The following is a 15,921-nucleotide window of genomic DNA, read 5'->3' as shown; positions in this document are numbered from 1 at the left end:
TCTTTGTGAGTATCTGTTCATCACTCATCCTCATTTTTGTGATTAGCCAAAAGTTTCAGAAGAACAAAGTAAAATGAAGCAAATCAATCAATTTCTATTCTATCCTTCTTCCTTATTCCCTTTTTCCTTTCTTGTAACTTTCTTCTTCACCTTACCATTTTCATTTCCTTGGTGTTTCTTTCTTCTTCCTTGCTCATTCTTTTATTCATAGTATATTTTCTACCTTTTCTCATCTAGTTACTATCTCCTTCTTTGTCTCATTTCCTGTACATCTCTCTCTATTTCCCTCTTAAATATATTTCTAACCTTTATATACTTTTCTGTCCAATTATAACACCATTAAGCCTTGTTTCCATGATTATGAAAAACTAAATATGCTGACCAAGGCAGTAATTTATTTTATTAAATCCACTCTCGATTGATCCCAAGAATCATGATGAATCATGATTAGATGAAATTATTGAAGGCTCAAACATAGTGGAACCTCCATGAACTTAAAGCCAGTGCTGCATACGCTTCAAAATAGATATTCATGTAGAAGAGAGGTATTAAGAGTGGAACTTAAACTCTATGTATATTTTTTGATAGGTAACACAATGACTGAAAAACTCCAGCATAAACTTAAAACGAAATTCACAAAAATCTTTCACATATTAAACACTTTATTCCAAGTTAAGTAAGTCATACATCCATATCCAAACATACATTTTGTACATTGTACTCTAGATTGTAACTTGCCTACTGATTCACTCATGTACAAAACTTGAATCATTCACAATATACCCTGTAAAGCTATGATAATGGACTAGTATAAATTCCAAGCCAGTGCATGTTGTGTCTGTTAAAGCCCCATTGGTATTTCATTGTTCTCCAATGACTTTACAGCTCTTGCCAAAGCAATAAGACCCTTCCAGTTTTCTTCTGCTGTTGGTATAATTTCAGAGGGTGGTAGCAGGAAGCCATAGTCGCCAGTGTCCCTCAGCTCAACAGCATATGAATACTTTATTCCTGCAACGCCTTTGGCCCAGTCATGAGAGCCACCTAAAACATGAAAACAAAATGAATTAATCATCGTTAGCTTGTTAAGTACGTGGAATCAGAGTTGGGAAGTAATGTATTGCAAGTATGATGTTAGTTAGTAGTGTATTATTGTTTCAGTTCTTGTGTTAGTGATATGCTACTGTTAACAAGAGAGTAATTGTAATGGTACATCATTACTTTGCAGAACTTTACTTGATTTGCCTTCATAAATTCAGAACTAGAAGATTTATTTACCAGGATTAAACATGATTTTTGTGTGGCTTTAAATTTGTGCATGTAAAGTTATACTGGGAAAGCATACATTAAAGAGAACAGGTGATACTTGTGTAAACAGTTACATGCCCTTATTGCATGACATAGTAACAGTGTTACTTTTGGAAGTAAAGTAACGGCAATTGTAACCATGGCTTGAAGTGGAAATTCCTAGGAAAGGGAAAGGATGCTTCGTTGAGTTTGGGGATACTTGTATGATTTAGCATGGAGACAATGAAGCAGGTGGAGGTATACTTGCATAAATTATCCTACGTAGCTACTACAAATTATTTTTCATCATGGGGTGAACTATGTAAGTAAGACGAAGAATAGAAGAGACACAAGTAAAAATTACATGGAATTTGAAACCATGTAGGTCACATATGGTCAAATACATGTACCCTAACAAAGCACCTAAATCGAATTTGTTTTCCAAGAAATGAATTTCTAGATACGTACGAGGATTTCAGGATCAGGAACACATCACTCTTACCACACTCTCCCCGAAAGAAGAGACTATTCTGAAGAATAAAGGAAGAATGGAAGGAAGGGAACAGCAGCAGATGGTTATCTGGATGAAAAAATAGGGAAATGAAGTGAATGACAATAGTCAAAGTTTATTTAGATTCATTTTATGGTCAGGTAGGCTAATCGTGACTGGACCTACAGTTTAAAGTAGGATCAGAACTATATATGCATCCATCGAGAATCTAACATGGCACCGCTCGATTAAAATGAGACAACATTGCCACTATTCCATTAGCAAGGCTCAATGAATTGCAATAGAGAGCAGGCCCGTAGCTAGAATTGATCTCCAGGGGGAGGGGGGGCTCACGAGTTATCAGGGGGAGGGCTTTGTAAGCAAAGTCCAATTTTCAAAAGTGTAAGAGTATTAAATGAAGGTAAATTGAATTGAATTGACTTTATTGCTTGGCGAGTTTCAGCTGTTGCTGATCTACCACGTAATACCAAAAAGTACAGGTTAAAATAAAAATATAATAAAATTGAAGATTACAAAGAAATTGAACAAGAAAGTACAATAAAATATAAAATAATAAAATCCCATACAATCGAACAGATTAATATAAAATTCAAGATTCTATGTGTGTGGGGGGAGGGAAGTAGGGGAATTATAAAAAAAATAGAAATATCATACAAATACTACATATTTTCTATTTCCTTTAAAACATCGATTTTTGAAGTGTTGACTGCTACTGAAATAATTCCTTACTGCACACTCCATACTACTTTTGATGAAACAGATATTTATATCACACAAGAAAAAATGCACAATATTCAATCATAGTGCCTACAGTACATTCCACCCCCGGCCGCAGCAATGAAACTCTCCTTAGTTCCGAAAACTTGGGAGCTGTTGACCTTTGACGCAGATGTGGAGGGAATTTGCGTGATGACTTTAAAGTCACAGATTGAAACAGGGACAACTAAGGTACAGATAAAGAAGCTTCCTGTGATAGAACTTTCTAGAGTCTAGTGAAGAGAATCTGCTAAATGCTTGCCGCTACTTAGACTTCTTATAAATAAGATGAACAAATGTATTAGCTGTTGTTCATGTTCTGTGAATTTATCCTTCACCAAAGTTATGAGCAAAATAATGTCTGCCGTCTACGTTTTCACTCTTCACTGCAAACAAATTACACAAAATAATTTTTCCTAATGTCAAGCGGGCTGACGGCTGCCCCTGCCTGGCTACGGGCCTGATACAGAGCTATGTGAAAGGACCAAGAAAGGATTGAAGGGAGGGAACGGCGACAGAGAGAGAGAAAATAAAGAGAAAGGCAACAGAGGGCTAAGTGGAAGGAAGAGAAAGGCAAGAGAGGGCTAAGTGGAAGGAAGAGAAAGGCAACAGAGGGCTTTGTGAAAGGAGAAAGAAATATAGGAAGGAAGAGAAAGGTAGCAGAGGGCTATGTGGAAGGAAAAAAGAAAGAAGGAACAGATAGAATGGCAACAGAAGGCTATGTGGAAAGAAAAAGGAAAAGGAAGAAACTGGCAACAGAGGACTATGTGGAAGGAGAAACGAAGAGAAAGGCAACAGAGGGTTATGTGAAAGGAATACAAAACACAGAGGAACTTTTGGACATGTTGACAGCAAGAAAGAGACCTCAACTACTGAATGAAATGCCATGAATCGAAGATGCAGGGTTCCGGTTAAAAACAACATTCGTGATAAGGATAGTTATAGTCAGGGGAAGAATCGTGTATTGCACTCACCTGACGCAGCATATAGAATATTGGCTGTGGAGCCCATCTCATAATCCTTCCCATGTACACCCTTGATGGCTTTCACAAGTTCAGCTCCTGCCTGAGATAACTCTTCATGGTCTTCTGCAAGCTCTTTAGTATGTCCCCATGGCAACAAGAGAAGCTGTGAGTAGGAGTGGTAGGTCACGAATATTTTAATTTGGTCCTTATTCTGCAGGATGAAGTCAGACATCGCCTTGGTCTCCGGTTCAGAGAATGCCTTGGGTCCTGCATAAATATTGCTGCAAGGATTTTGGGAGCTTCCAGACTCTCCCCAGTGGAAGTCCCAGTTCCTGTTGGGGTCAGAACCGTAGCAGAAGTAGGAATAGGAGTTTCTGGATCTTGTCTTCCTCCAGAGTCTATCCCTGGTGTGGGTATACTCGTAGCCATCTGGGTTCGAGACTGGAAGGATGTAGAAGTCGTAGTCTTCGAGTAGCTCTCGGGAGTCCACCAACTGCTGGAGCATGTATGTGGTGGTGGCTGGGGATACCCATTCTCTTGCATGTATGCCTGGAAGTGTACAAGATTTGTTTATTTTTACTGTAGTGTTTTCTATGAGTGCATTCACAAATAAATGAAGGGCTAGCTGGAAGACGGGTGTAATTCGTAAAACATAATTTGGAAGTAATCAACAAAAATTATTTGCACCCTGCATCTCTTGCTGGAATGTGACAATATTCATGTGCATTTACCTACAATATACACGAATATTATTGTCATATTTGAGCAAGAGATGAAGGGGACATTTAGTTTTTATTGAGTACCTTCAAACTACCTTTTTGAAGTTACACCCTTTATCCAGCTTACTCTTAAAATGTTAAAACAGGCCTTAGCTGTTTTATCATATTAGAAATTATATTTTGCTTTGTTTTATCAGTTTTTCATAAGCCTAAACACTTTCATATTATAAGGTATTTTACGTCCACTGGTTTTCTTGATTGATTTGATTGATTTAGTTTATTTTACTTCGCGTTTTGTGCCTCTTGGCTAATTTGCGAAGATGGGGATGAGTGATGAAATGATGAAATTGATGAATGGACATTCACAAACAACCAAGCCCGACCAGGATTCGAACCCGGGACCCTTGGCGTCGCAGCGCGATGTGCTAACCACTCGGCCACAGGGTCGGGCACACTGGTTTTCTAATTTTATGCATTGTTTCGATGTTACAAGCTTTGGGAAAATAGAATTTTATCTGGATCATTCAGATGTGTGAAGTTAGACCATACAAATTCAGTTGTACTAAAAGATAAACTTTGCTATTACGACAAGTAAAGTATAATAATAATTCTCTGAATGTTAGTGACAATGGCTCTACATTAGCATGCAATATAAATGTATCCATTGTCTAGTGTTTTAAACTATAACTGTTCTAACACTACGTCTTGTGAGAACACCTATGGATATTGTCCAATTAACATTGTATGTTAAAAAAGTATAGGCTATGACTTATCTATACATTATTTGATAGTTATACATTTGGTATGTTGGTAGAATTGGCCCAGTGAAGTAATTTCTGTTTGTGAACATTTACAATCATATATTTTAGTTTACTAAAGCCTTGGTAACAAAGTCTCTTCTCGTCTAGATTTTATATTTTTCTGTCTCAAAGGCTCTAGTTTCTTTCTCATCTTAGTACCATGTTGCACCATTTTACTAACCTGAGTCAATCCAAATGGCAGGCTTGTTCTGTCTTGAAGTCGGATCTGACACCTTCACCACCACCATATCTCTTCCCTCTGTGGTTTTTCCAATGACGATGGTTCTGCATATATCCGGCTGTGTGTCATTTAGGTAGTCCAGGAATGAATAGATATCTGGAGGGAAAAAAACACGTACATGTTATTTCATTCCCATATGGTATAGTGGGTAATGCTCAAAGGTATACTCATACTATAACATTTTGTAAACCAATACATGTGTGATGCCCATTTCTAAAACATCTAATCATGGATGATTAAGAGTTACTCCATATAAAATAGGCAAGTTACTCCAAAAGGTAACAAGTATCGGTTGATATAGGCATATTACTGTTTCGGTTAATTGGTAACGCTATCGAATCTGACATATCTATGATAGTTTATAATTTAGGACGAAATCAGTGAAGAAAATACCAACGGCGTAAGCAAGGCCAAAGCACTGGACTCATCCAGCGTTCTTTTTTATTTTGTGTGTGTGTGTATGTACTGAATTTACTATCGTTACATATTTCTTGAATCTTGATTGTTCGATATATGTTAAAAGTATATTCATTCGTTGTTTTGATGTAAAATGCATACATTTTAATCTGAACAGGGAATTTAAATAAAAACACTATGAGCCTCGTTTTGTATTGAATGCATAATTGTAATACACTCCTCATAGCAAAATAATATTATGGTTGGGATAATGGCATGGGGGGGGGCAAAGTTTTGACACGTGTTCGTGCCTCCAGTCTTTTTTGTTACGGCACTGTGCAAAATCCTGCTATTTTGTTATGTTTGCAGGTGTTCATAGGTTTTGTAAAGTAAATATGTAAATGGCACGGTTTCTTTTTCTAAGAAAAACTATTTTGGTCATCTGATAACGTAGATTAATTAAGGATGTTCATGAACCATTCAATTTCAAGAAACATTTGCAATTTTATATCTGATTCGATTTGTAGAATATCGGTTATTGATATCGGTAAATTTAATATAGTTGCTTTATCGGCTTCGGAAAAAAATTCATGTCCCTGGTATATAATATGTTGTAAGGACCGGCCAACTTAATGCACATCAAAGGCAGGGCTCCTATACCTCAGAAACTTAACCCTTGTACACTTCCCGCCACTGGGTCGTGTGTTGTCTGCTGAAACACCTTGCCCGCTGTCGCTTTTCTGCCAACCAGACCCCGCAGTTCCCTTTGCGAGGGAAGTTTGAACACTTGTTTGCCACATTTACAGCAGAGGGGAGTTGAACGTAACCGACACATAGGGTTGACATGTCCTTTCCCCTTGGATCAATATTTATTGTTATTAATCTTAATCTCTGTTATTTAATATTTAGACCTATCACTGATAATGTCAGGATAGTGGCTGACCTACATATACATATCTTGTTAGAGACGTTGCCATGGGAAGTATGACTGTGTTTTGTCTTTAGTTCGGGCTTTGGAGTGTTAAGAGTGGTCAAGCTGAATTGTAAGAAGCTGTTATTTCTTGGACTGAAATGGATTTATGCACATAAGTATTTATTTTGCTAAGAAGTAAAACATACTTAATTTTATTTGTAAAAACTTGACTTTGATTTTATTTGAGCAACGAACGAACAGAGATATTACCCATACCCTAAGAGCAGTGACTTCGATTAGGTTCCAAAACCAGGGGGACAAGGTGCCAATACTGAAGGGGGGCAAAGACAGTATATTTCCCTTTGTAGATAAGGTTTATCATAGTGCGGGGGCAAAAGTGACGAAAAGTAGGGGGCAACTGCCCCCTCGCCGCCTAATTGCCGCCACTGCCTGAGAGGCTTCACGTGAATGCTGTTAGTATTCGTGTGATCATTTTTTTAAAATAATGTTCTTAGGATAAAAGAACGTGTCAGGGTGCAGGTATATCAGATGGCCAGCGGAATAGAATTTGCCCTCTAACGTACGTTACACGACAGATCGCGCAGTGGCGGGAAGTGTACCAAGATACACCACCTTTGCTACATGCCTTGACCTGAACCTACAGTAGCCCAGTCTAGTTCGCTACACTTCTTGACACTAGGTGTAGTGCAGGTGTACTCGTATCACGGGCTCAGGCTGGTGCAAGGAAATGACGTTCAACCAAGTCCACGAATAGACCGTGTTAAAAATGTAAACATAAACATTGGCGAGGTCTTGTCCGGTCCCCCCGGAACTTCCGGTTTAGGCCAGTCCCCGTTGTTGCCAGTGCAGATTCACCGGCATACGAAGTAAGAAATGGGCGCTTGTTTTCATCAGTTGTGCGACGATAGTCAAGAAAGGTATTTGTTAATGTTCCATTGAAAGAGTGGACGTCTAGAATCCGTCGGATGATCAACTGCAGAGCAGATTATTAAAATATGACGTGTCTTTGTGGCCGCCAGTTGTATAGCACACTTAAGTATCTCTATGTACATACAAGTATCTCATGTACACGCACGACAGACGTTTAGATATATTGAATTATTTTGGAAATGGAAAAGTGAGGAAAAGATAATTCTATAAAACTAGTGATATTATCATATTATAAAGTATGCTTAAGTGAATGTTTGCCAACAAATCAGCAGAAGTAATGACACATAACAAATGCTAGTAAATATTTGTGCTTTCGCCTTTCCGCCTATGATATGGCATGCCACTTTCACTTGCACGAATTTACTTCAAGCAACAAGGTAGTTTTCAGACTGAAGCGACAAGCGATATCGGGATTTCGCACAGAAGCATTCGATCTAAAGCAAACCATTCACCAGTCACGCTTGTGCAAATAACAGGCCGGGGCAACACAATGCGCGGTATTAATAAAACGGCCCAGTCCAAGCGACATCTGCAATTTGTCGTTCGGAAGGTGTTTATTTTTTAATGTTGGTTTCCAAGAGAGACGTATCGCTGCAGTCTGAAAGCTTCCTTTTCGAATCAATTCACCACGAGAAAATGCACTTGTCGCTTGGACTGGACTGTTGTTTTCTCAGTACCATGCATCGTGTCGCCTTGCTCTCTTGTACTCGTATGCAAGGTGAATTGTTTCCTTTAGAGCAAAGGGGCTGTGCTTGTCGCTTCGGTGTGTAATCTCCGTGCCACTTAAAATAAAGTGAATCCTCAGTGATCAATGAAATTTTTCGAACCGAAGCGACACGACAAGCTGCACGTGTCACTCAGATTCCCAATGGCGTGTATTGTGTCGCCTGAGACTTGATTTCCCATGAGCGGTAAATGCTTATTTATAGACTAAATGGGCCTGTGACGCTTGTCACTTCGGTACGAACCACTGCTGTCGCGTGTCGCTTCGGTTTGAAACCTCACTAAGAGGCGTGATTTTCACCACAACACAATACGCAGATAAACGATCAAGATGCTTGTAACAAAATGCAAGTCGTACAAATCCTTTCCGCGTACCAATCCTTTCTCGTTCTGCTTGTATCAACAGGTTTCGTCTCTCTACGTCCTTCGGAAACCTACGAAGTGATACTTGACTCAATAAATTTGTTCCCGATTGAACTGTGCAACCATATGCTACACAGCTGACACCCTATTTCCTTGTAAAAGAATCTCCACTTTGCCCGTCCATAGCATCGTAAGCGTAACCGGATGTTCAAGGAGGATCAGACGAGTGCGCATGCTCCGCTGTAGCTCCGCCTTTAACACCGTCTATACCGGTGTTCAAGTTCAGAAGATTCAACAGATGCCTGTCTGCTGCTTTAAACGTTCATTTGGTTAGATATTATAGCACGCACCACGTGACCATACACCACGCTGCTCCAGTACGTAGTGCAAACGGTGCAGACACCAAACACACTACTTGACATCAAATCAACGAAGTAGACGAGACAGTGTTGCACCGTGTAACCAACAAGACGCGCGAGTGCAGAGAGAGTCAAAAAGTGCAGCGAACTAGAAGGAGCTGGTATCAGTGGCGACCCGTGGCTTTTTTTTAGGTGTAGAAAGTTATGGTAAGCTGGGGCGCGTCAAGTATCTGAGCGCTCAGCGAGCAACGTGATCGCTCGGCTACTTGACGGCCAAATAGGCGTTGCTCGGCGAGCGCTGCTCACTTGATCGCTGAGCGAACTTGAACCTTGCTCGCCACAGAATATAGCGTTTTTGTGTTTCGATCTCGTGAGGCAAGGGAGAGAAGAGGAAAACTGTATTAACTAGAATGGCGGAGTGGCGAGCCGCGGGTGAAGGGCGACCAACGAGGAAATATTTATGACGAACGGCTTGCGATATAGCGTAATTAAAGAGGAAGTTCAAGCATGGACTATGGTTCAAGTAACAGAAGGTGATGTAATATTACAGTTCTTGTAATTGTATTAAAATGAAAGTGTTGTTTATTCCAAATATTAAATATACTACACCGTAGTTTTGGAAAGTTGTGCAAGGGTGTGAAAATGAAAATTTCGACAGTTTTGTTCACATCAACTATTCCATTTCCATACTTAACAGCTTTTCAAACTCCAAAATCTTGTCCACTCGACGCAGCCACATTGACCACAGATTATTCAAAGGCACTGATATTTTGATCAATGTGCAAACAGCGTCAAGTAAACGATCCGTCTGCTCAACGAGCGAAAATCTTGCTGAGCGAGCGTCGCTCAGATGCTTGAAGGGCCCCAGACCGAGGAAAGACTTTGAAAATGCGTTCAATTCTATACATCCGTTGCTTTAGAATGTTAGCTGTAACCCTGTATCCAAGAGGGCCATGCCCCTCTAACAATGAAATATTTATATGCAGTCCCAAAAATAATACGAAAATATCATTGACAATTTTTCAGATATGAGAGAATTTCGATTTTTCTCTTGCGTAAATGAATGGGTTGTTTGTGGAGATAGGCAAGCTCCAGAAGTCTGCAATATTTGGTCGTTTTAATTTAAGACCAATAAGGAGGCTACCAGATGTCTCGATACCCGATTCATTACAAGAATCATTGCTAATGCATATAATTTCTAAACATAGAATTATCATGGCTGTTAAATGATAGTGGCATAAGAATAAGAAAATGAAAGGAAATTTGAAAACATGATATTCGAATACTCCCGAGAATTGAGTGTAAACAAGAAGCACCAAACTCTACTCTGTGTGACAGCCTTGGTCTGTAAGCGATTGTATTGCTGATTGCTTGTCTGGTTGGGAAAGGGTAAGTTGAATTTTTCCAACTCTGGAATTGTATGTCCAGAGTCTAGCTGCAATACTACCATAGCGTCGTTGTCGCATCTGATACTCCACCAGCATTTCGAATCTGCCCCCACCAAAAGAATAGAAAAAATCCTGAGTATGGGCCTAGTTAGCTTATAAAAATTCACACACCACGCCACTTGTTTCCAAAACATACTCGAACTTTTGAGTGAACCAAGCTGATTGGTTCGACTACACGTATTACACATAATACGTCTATCTGTCGTTCGACGTTCTTGAGGTCCTCCCTGTCTGTTGTGTGTATTGAGAACAGCGTTGCCAACCTCCTGATAAGAAGAAGTGCTGCTGCAACTCTTAAATTATGCCAAATGCAACTAATTATGTAGTTTTAAGTTCAATTTATGCAGCTATTTTGGAGTTGTGGAACTTGGGTTATTTACTACTGTTAAGCAACATTGAGAATTTTGCCCATCAATTCAATTACAATGGTTCAACCAATGAAATGGGTGCAGTATTGTGTGCTTGAAAATATTGGAGAAAATTATTTGTGACCTCCAACATTCTACTGATTTCCTTTCATAAAATATTCATTTCCTAATCGGGGAGGATATAGAAAAGATTAGAACAAGAGGAAGGACCGGGATGTGATTCTAAATGCTTGTCCTTTAGTCGGCATACTTCCTTTTGTTTGAAACAAGTCTTCTAGAGAAGTACAAATTAGATATAAAATATATTTCCTCAAAGTATCTTCCTTTAAATTAAATTCATCTGTCTCCCAAGGACGCGCGTTTAGAGCACATTACCAAACAAAGGAGTGCTATAGAGTGACCACGAGGAAAAGAACCTTCGACGAAAAGTATCGGCGCACCATTCCCTTCTTCCGTTCAGCTCGCCCCTCCCCTCCATGCGGGAGTACGGTGCACAGGAGCCGCGATTCTGCGCAGGCTTTTTTGCTTATGGTTCCACTAGGTGCGAGCAAAGTTCAAATTATGCGAGGTTTAGAACCATAATGCTAGGGTTGGCATCACTGAATGAGGAAACCCTGGATGCTTCCTCGCTGGCCATTTAACCGAGCAACCCCCTCCCTTTCACACCCCTCGCCCATCTCGCTGTAGGTGGAAGATCGAGTTTCCTCAGCAGCAGAACGACTGTCGTTTGGGCTGCAGCTGGAGCAAATGTAAGCACATTGCCCTCATAACGCTCATTAAACTTATAAAAAAGAAGAAAACTGGAAATAAGTGTGAATGAACTGTGGGAAGTTCCTCACTTCCTACATGGAGGAATCGCCTATGAGCTAGTTATGTTTACCACATCAATTTCATCTCTTCTTCATTCATCCTCGACGTCGCGAGTTAACCAAGATATAGAAAAGGGTCTATATTGTGGTCTTATAAAAACTTGAATTACATACCTCTCAATCGGTGATATCTATCCCAGGACATACGGTGACCATATTTTACTTCGAATTCCTCGTCGTCTATTTCTTCCGCTTGGAATGCATCAATGAATTTCTGCAAGAATAAAGTGTGCTTAATTAGATATAACTATAATAAATGTTTACAGATTTGACAGTTTATATGGAACATGGAGAATAACCTTTTATTAATTAAATACTATTACATAATAATATTATAGTAATATATATGTATAATGTAATAATAATCTGGAATCCCGCTCAAATAGACTTAATTCACAGACTAGAACGTATTCAGTCAAAGTTCCTTAGATACATCAAATTTAACCTGTGGAGAACATCCAACTTTCCATTCATACCATAATCTACTTTCAGTGAACAACTTCAGCCAACTAGCACTCCGGCGACAAGTAAATGACTTGCTGTTTCTGTATTAAGTAGTATAAGGTGTAATAGACGATTCCAGCTTGTTATCAACCGTATCGTTCAATGTTCCCGTTTCGAAAACACGTCCCAAGCACAGTGCCGGATCTACAACCCGCAAAACCACGCAGTGCGGGTGTCACCGGAGGCATATTTCACATGTGCACATTTGAACTAGAGATTGGAGATTGGGGAAGTGGTTTGTAATGGAGAAGTTTCTGGTTGGCTGGAGTCACAATTTTTTTTTACTTTTTTGAGTACTTCTATGGCGTGCCTAACAATTTGACTATAAATTTGAACTTGTTGAAAGCTGGAAACCACTTATATTTTTATTTCCCATCTACTATCTACTTTTAATACGTTGCTTTCATCTTTTCTACATGTTTCTATTACAGCTTCACTTTCACTAAACCGATACTTATCCTCCCAACGATTTTTTTACATTCTTTTACCTTGTGCTGCCATCTACTTTTCTATTTTGAAACTCCTTTCTTTTCATTCTGTGTTGCTACATCTGGTTTGTAACAACTCTTTTTAAAACAAATAGGCGCGCGCTAACATAGTCAAAATTAAGGTTTTGGCGCTACTCAAGGGATTGACAGGTTTTTAAAGTAAGAATTCAAAATGTTTCTTGCTTGCATGCGACGAAAACCGGAAAATGACCCAGTATATTTAGTAATTGTATAAGAATTTTCAAACGTAATATTTTTTAAATTATTTCCTTTATTATTTACAATAAGAAAGCCTGTTCGCTTTCCGAATATTGATTACTATTCGAGTGCGTTGTCTTCCCCACCAGATGGTTCTGCTTGTGCTGGGGCATAGTAGTCTGTGGTTTACAAAAAGTGTTAACCCAGTCTGCTAGCCAATAGGAAGCATTCATACACAAACCACGCCTCCAATCTCTATTTCAATGTGCACACGTGAAATACGCGCCCCTGAAACAAGTAAGTTTTTAGGGGGCCCTCAGCCATTGACATAGCAGAGAGTTCGTATATGCGTATGTAAAATATAAACGTAGTTACTCATGGGTAGAGAAACGAATACAATACGTGTATACAGGTAAAGGTAAAGTGAAAGTATCCTGTGCAAGGCACCTTGCCAGGAGGCACATTTAGGGTATGGCTCCACATATTTTCTGTCTACCATCTTGGAGGTAATGTGATCAGCACCACGCTGCTGCCTTCTTTACCCCCCCCCCCTCCGGATACCATTTGATTTGAGGCTGGGTGGGCCCTAGAGCCGGAACAATTCCGACCATTGATCACCCACCCCGGATTTCCCGCGTGGCAGTCAGCCTAGAATTTTTTCGAGAAATGCAGGAAAAAGTCTGCATGATTGTAACAAATGTATCATTTTCCAGGTCTGAGTGTCGTACATTTTTTAAAAAAATAAGTTGAATTCATTATGGCGGGCACCAATATGGCGGACTTCCGCATGGAGCACACCAATGTCGTTCCCCCTAAGCCTAACCTGTTTCTATCATGACCAATTGCATCCAGCCTAACTCCTTTACTTTTTATAAGGTATGTAAGGGACTTTTGAATCACCCTCTATGCCCTTATATGTGACTTTGCCAACATGAGGTCAATAATTGTACACCCATACACGTACATTATGCGCGCGCGTGTGGTGTGTGTGTGTGTGTGTGCGTGCGTGTGTGTGTGTGTGTGTGTAGGTAGGTAAAGGGGGAGGGGGCTTTGGTAACAAGATTTGTAGGTCCGGCACTGCCCAAGCGAAAACATCAATTCTTTCTACCTCTCCGGTGTGGAGAGCGTGCAACCACAGATAAAGATATACAGTGCAACTCTTTCAACACAATTTCAAGTGTAAATAACACAATTGACTTTTGCAATGAGTTTATACAATTTTAATACTATTCCTGGAACACTGAAGTGAATCTGTTGTAGTAATATTATGTAATTATTTAATTAGAGCACTATAATTGGGCTCGGCCTGTTGGACTCTATCAATAAATAAATAAATAAATATGAAATATATCTGTAATCTGTAGGGTAGCCCATTCGTTTGATGGACTTTATATGCTCAATGTATAGAATAGAAATATGCTTATTTAAATGTTGTGTAATCCTTTATACTACAGTGGAAATTGTATTTAAGATAAAAATATAGCTACAATATTTAATTATAGAATTAAGAAAAGTACTATCAAAACCACAAAATGATTAGCCTAAATTAATATTTATTAATGAAATTAAAATTAAATTAACCTGCCTACAAGTTTCTTGTGAAGGCATTAATAAATGTAAAATATCAACACTATCATTTCAATTCAATTTTCTTTGAGAAGGAAAACAGCATCCCTGGCAGGGAATAAAAAAATAGGTGAGGATACCCGGCATCTCCCTCGTTAATTCGCACACTGGGTCCAGTCCCGATTAGCCTTTTTGTGCACAAAGTGGACTTAAAACAAAAAATAACTCAATAATTGTTTTGAAGTAATGAGTTACTTGAACAGTCATGAACACTTTGGGGATTGCAACAGCCCCAATGACCTTCAATGGAATTCTTCAACCCAGAATCAATTTTTGTGTGTGCTAGCGCCGAAGTTGTCTGCAGGTTTTTTGCCGTTATGTTTCTATTCTTGAAGCTTTTGTTGTGTAAAACAAAACGAATAGGTATATTGATATTGATGTTCAATTTGCTTGGAATACTTATACATTCAACCCTAGGACAAATTTCACCTTCTGATAGAAAATAAAACCCTTCAGTTTGCAAAACTGGCGCTTGTTTTCCCACAGGAGGAGACAAACAAGCGGTGTGTCTACTTTCTCAGCATGAACAACTTTCCTCCCCCTTCCTGAAAGAAAATACGTAAGTGCATACCTGTATATCTTCTACCATAACTCTGTAGGATATCTCCATGGAGTCTAGAGCGGATGTGACGTTGTCGATGACGTTTGGTGCGAGCAGCAAATGTGCATATCCTCCAGTCTTGGACGTCCACCTGTGAATGGTCCAAAAGTGAACACCGTCCAAAGTGGAAAACTGATAAACTGTTCTAGCTTCTTGCTTACTTCTGATTGAAACGTTGTACAGTTTGTAGCCAACGTATTCAACTCTAGAAGTGTCTTCGTTCATAGAATCTTCAACAGGTTCAGGAGAACCGGTGTATTTGGTTCCTACATGTCTTTCCCGAACGCCACTGTTTAGAGGGTTGTCTTTTTTGGTAATAGATGTCGCTACGGTGCACAAATTTACACCTAGCAGAAATACAAGACAGGCATGGAACAAAATCATCTTGGACGTCAAACGTAATTCAACAATAACAAACTCTTATATCATCACAACAGCAGCAGCTTCAAACAAGGTTAAGGTAACAAGAATTTCCACAAAACTCAAAACACTGTCCCGAACTACATGCTTTTATTCAAGATCTGACCAGCATGTGGGCACAGATATGTCAAGGTGAGTTTAGCAACACCGTTTGCTAATTACGTTTGCAAACAAGTGCTTGCGGAATATGCAACGCTTGATTTCACTGCCTTTTCCTGTTGTGAATTGGTGTTGCCAACAGCGTTAGGAGGGCGCTACCAGTATTGAAAACTGTGATTGAACCGTTCTCTCAACCCCGGTAATGTGCATGCGGGCATGTTGTTGGGTTGCATCATGAAGTTGTCGGGATCATTAATGCCAGCTATGATGATTGATTTCCCTCTAATGTAATTGTAAAGTTCTGCAACAGTCTTTTTAA

At 39.4% G+C, this 15,921-nt stretch overlaps 1 protein-coding gene across 1 annotated transcript; it reads right to left on the bottom strand.

Moving 5' to 3' along the window:
• Window positions 1-644: 644 nt before the first annotated feature.
• LOC145997020 (carboxypeptidase B-like) lies at window positions 645-15,566 on the bottom strand. The gene is made up of 5 exons (XM_083133641.1): window positions 15,054-15,566; window positions 11,781-11,880; window positions 5,217-5,372; window positions 3,526-4,065; window positions 645-1,041 (listed from the first exon to the last, which is right to left on the bottom strand). The coding sequence occupies exons 1-5, from the start codon at window positions 15,465-15,467 to the stop codon at window positions 842-844; spliced, it is 1,410 nt and encodes a 469-aa protein (XP_082989767.1). The 5' UTR covers window positions 15,468-15,566; the 3' UTR covers window positions 645-841.
• Window positions 15,567-15,921: the final 355 nt, after the last annotated feature.

This window comes from Lepisma saccharinum, chromosome 13, assembly GCF_977018435.1.
Source record: "Lepisma saccharinum chromosome 13, izLepSacc3.1, whole genome shotgun sequence".
In the NCBI taxonomy this organism is placed as follows: Eukaryota; Metazoa; Arthropoda; class Insecta; order Zygentoma; family Lepismatidae; genus Lepisma; species Lepisma saccharinum.
Note: the sequence above shows the minus strand (reverse complement) of the source record. Positions and strands in the feature narration are given on the sequence as shown.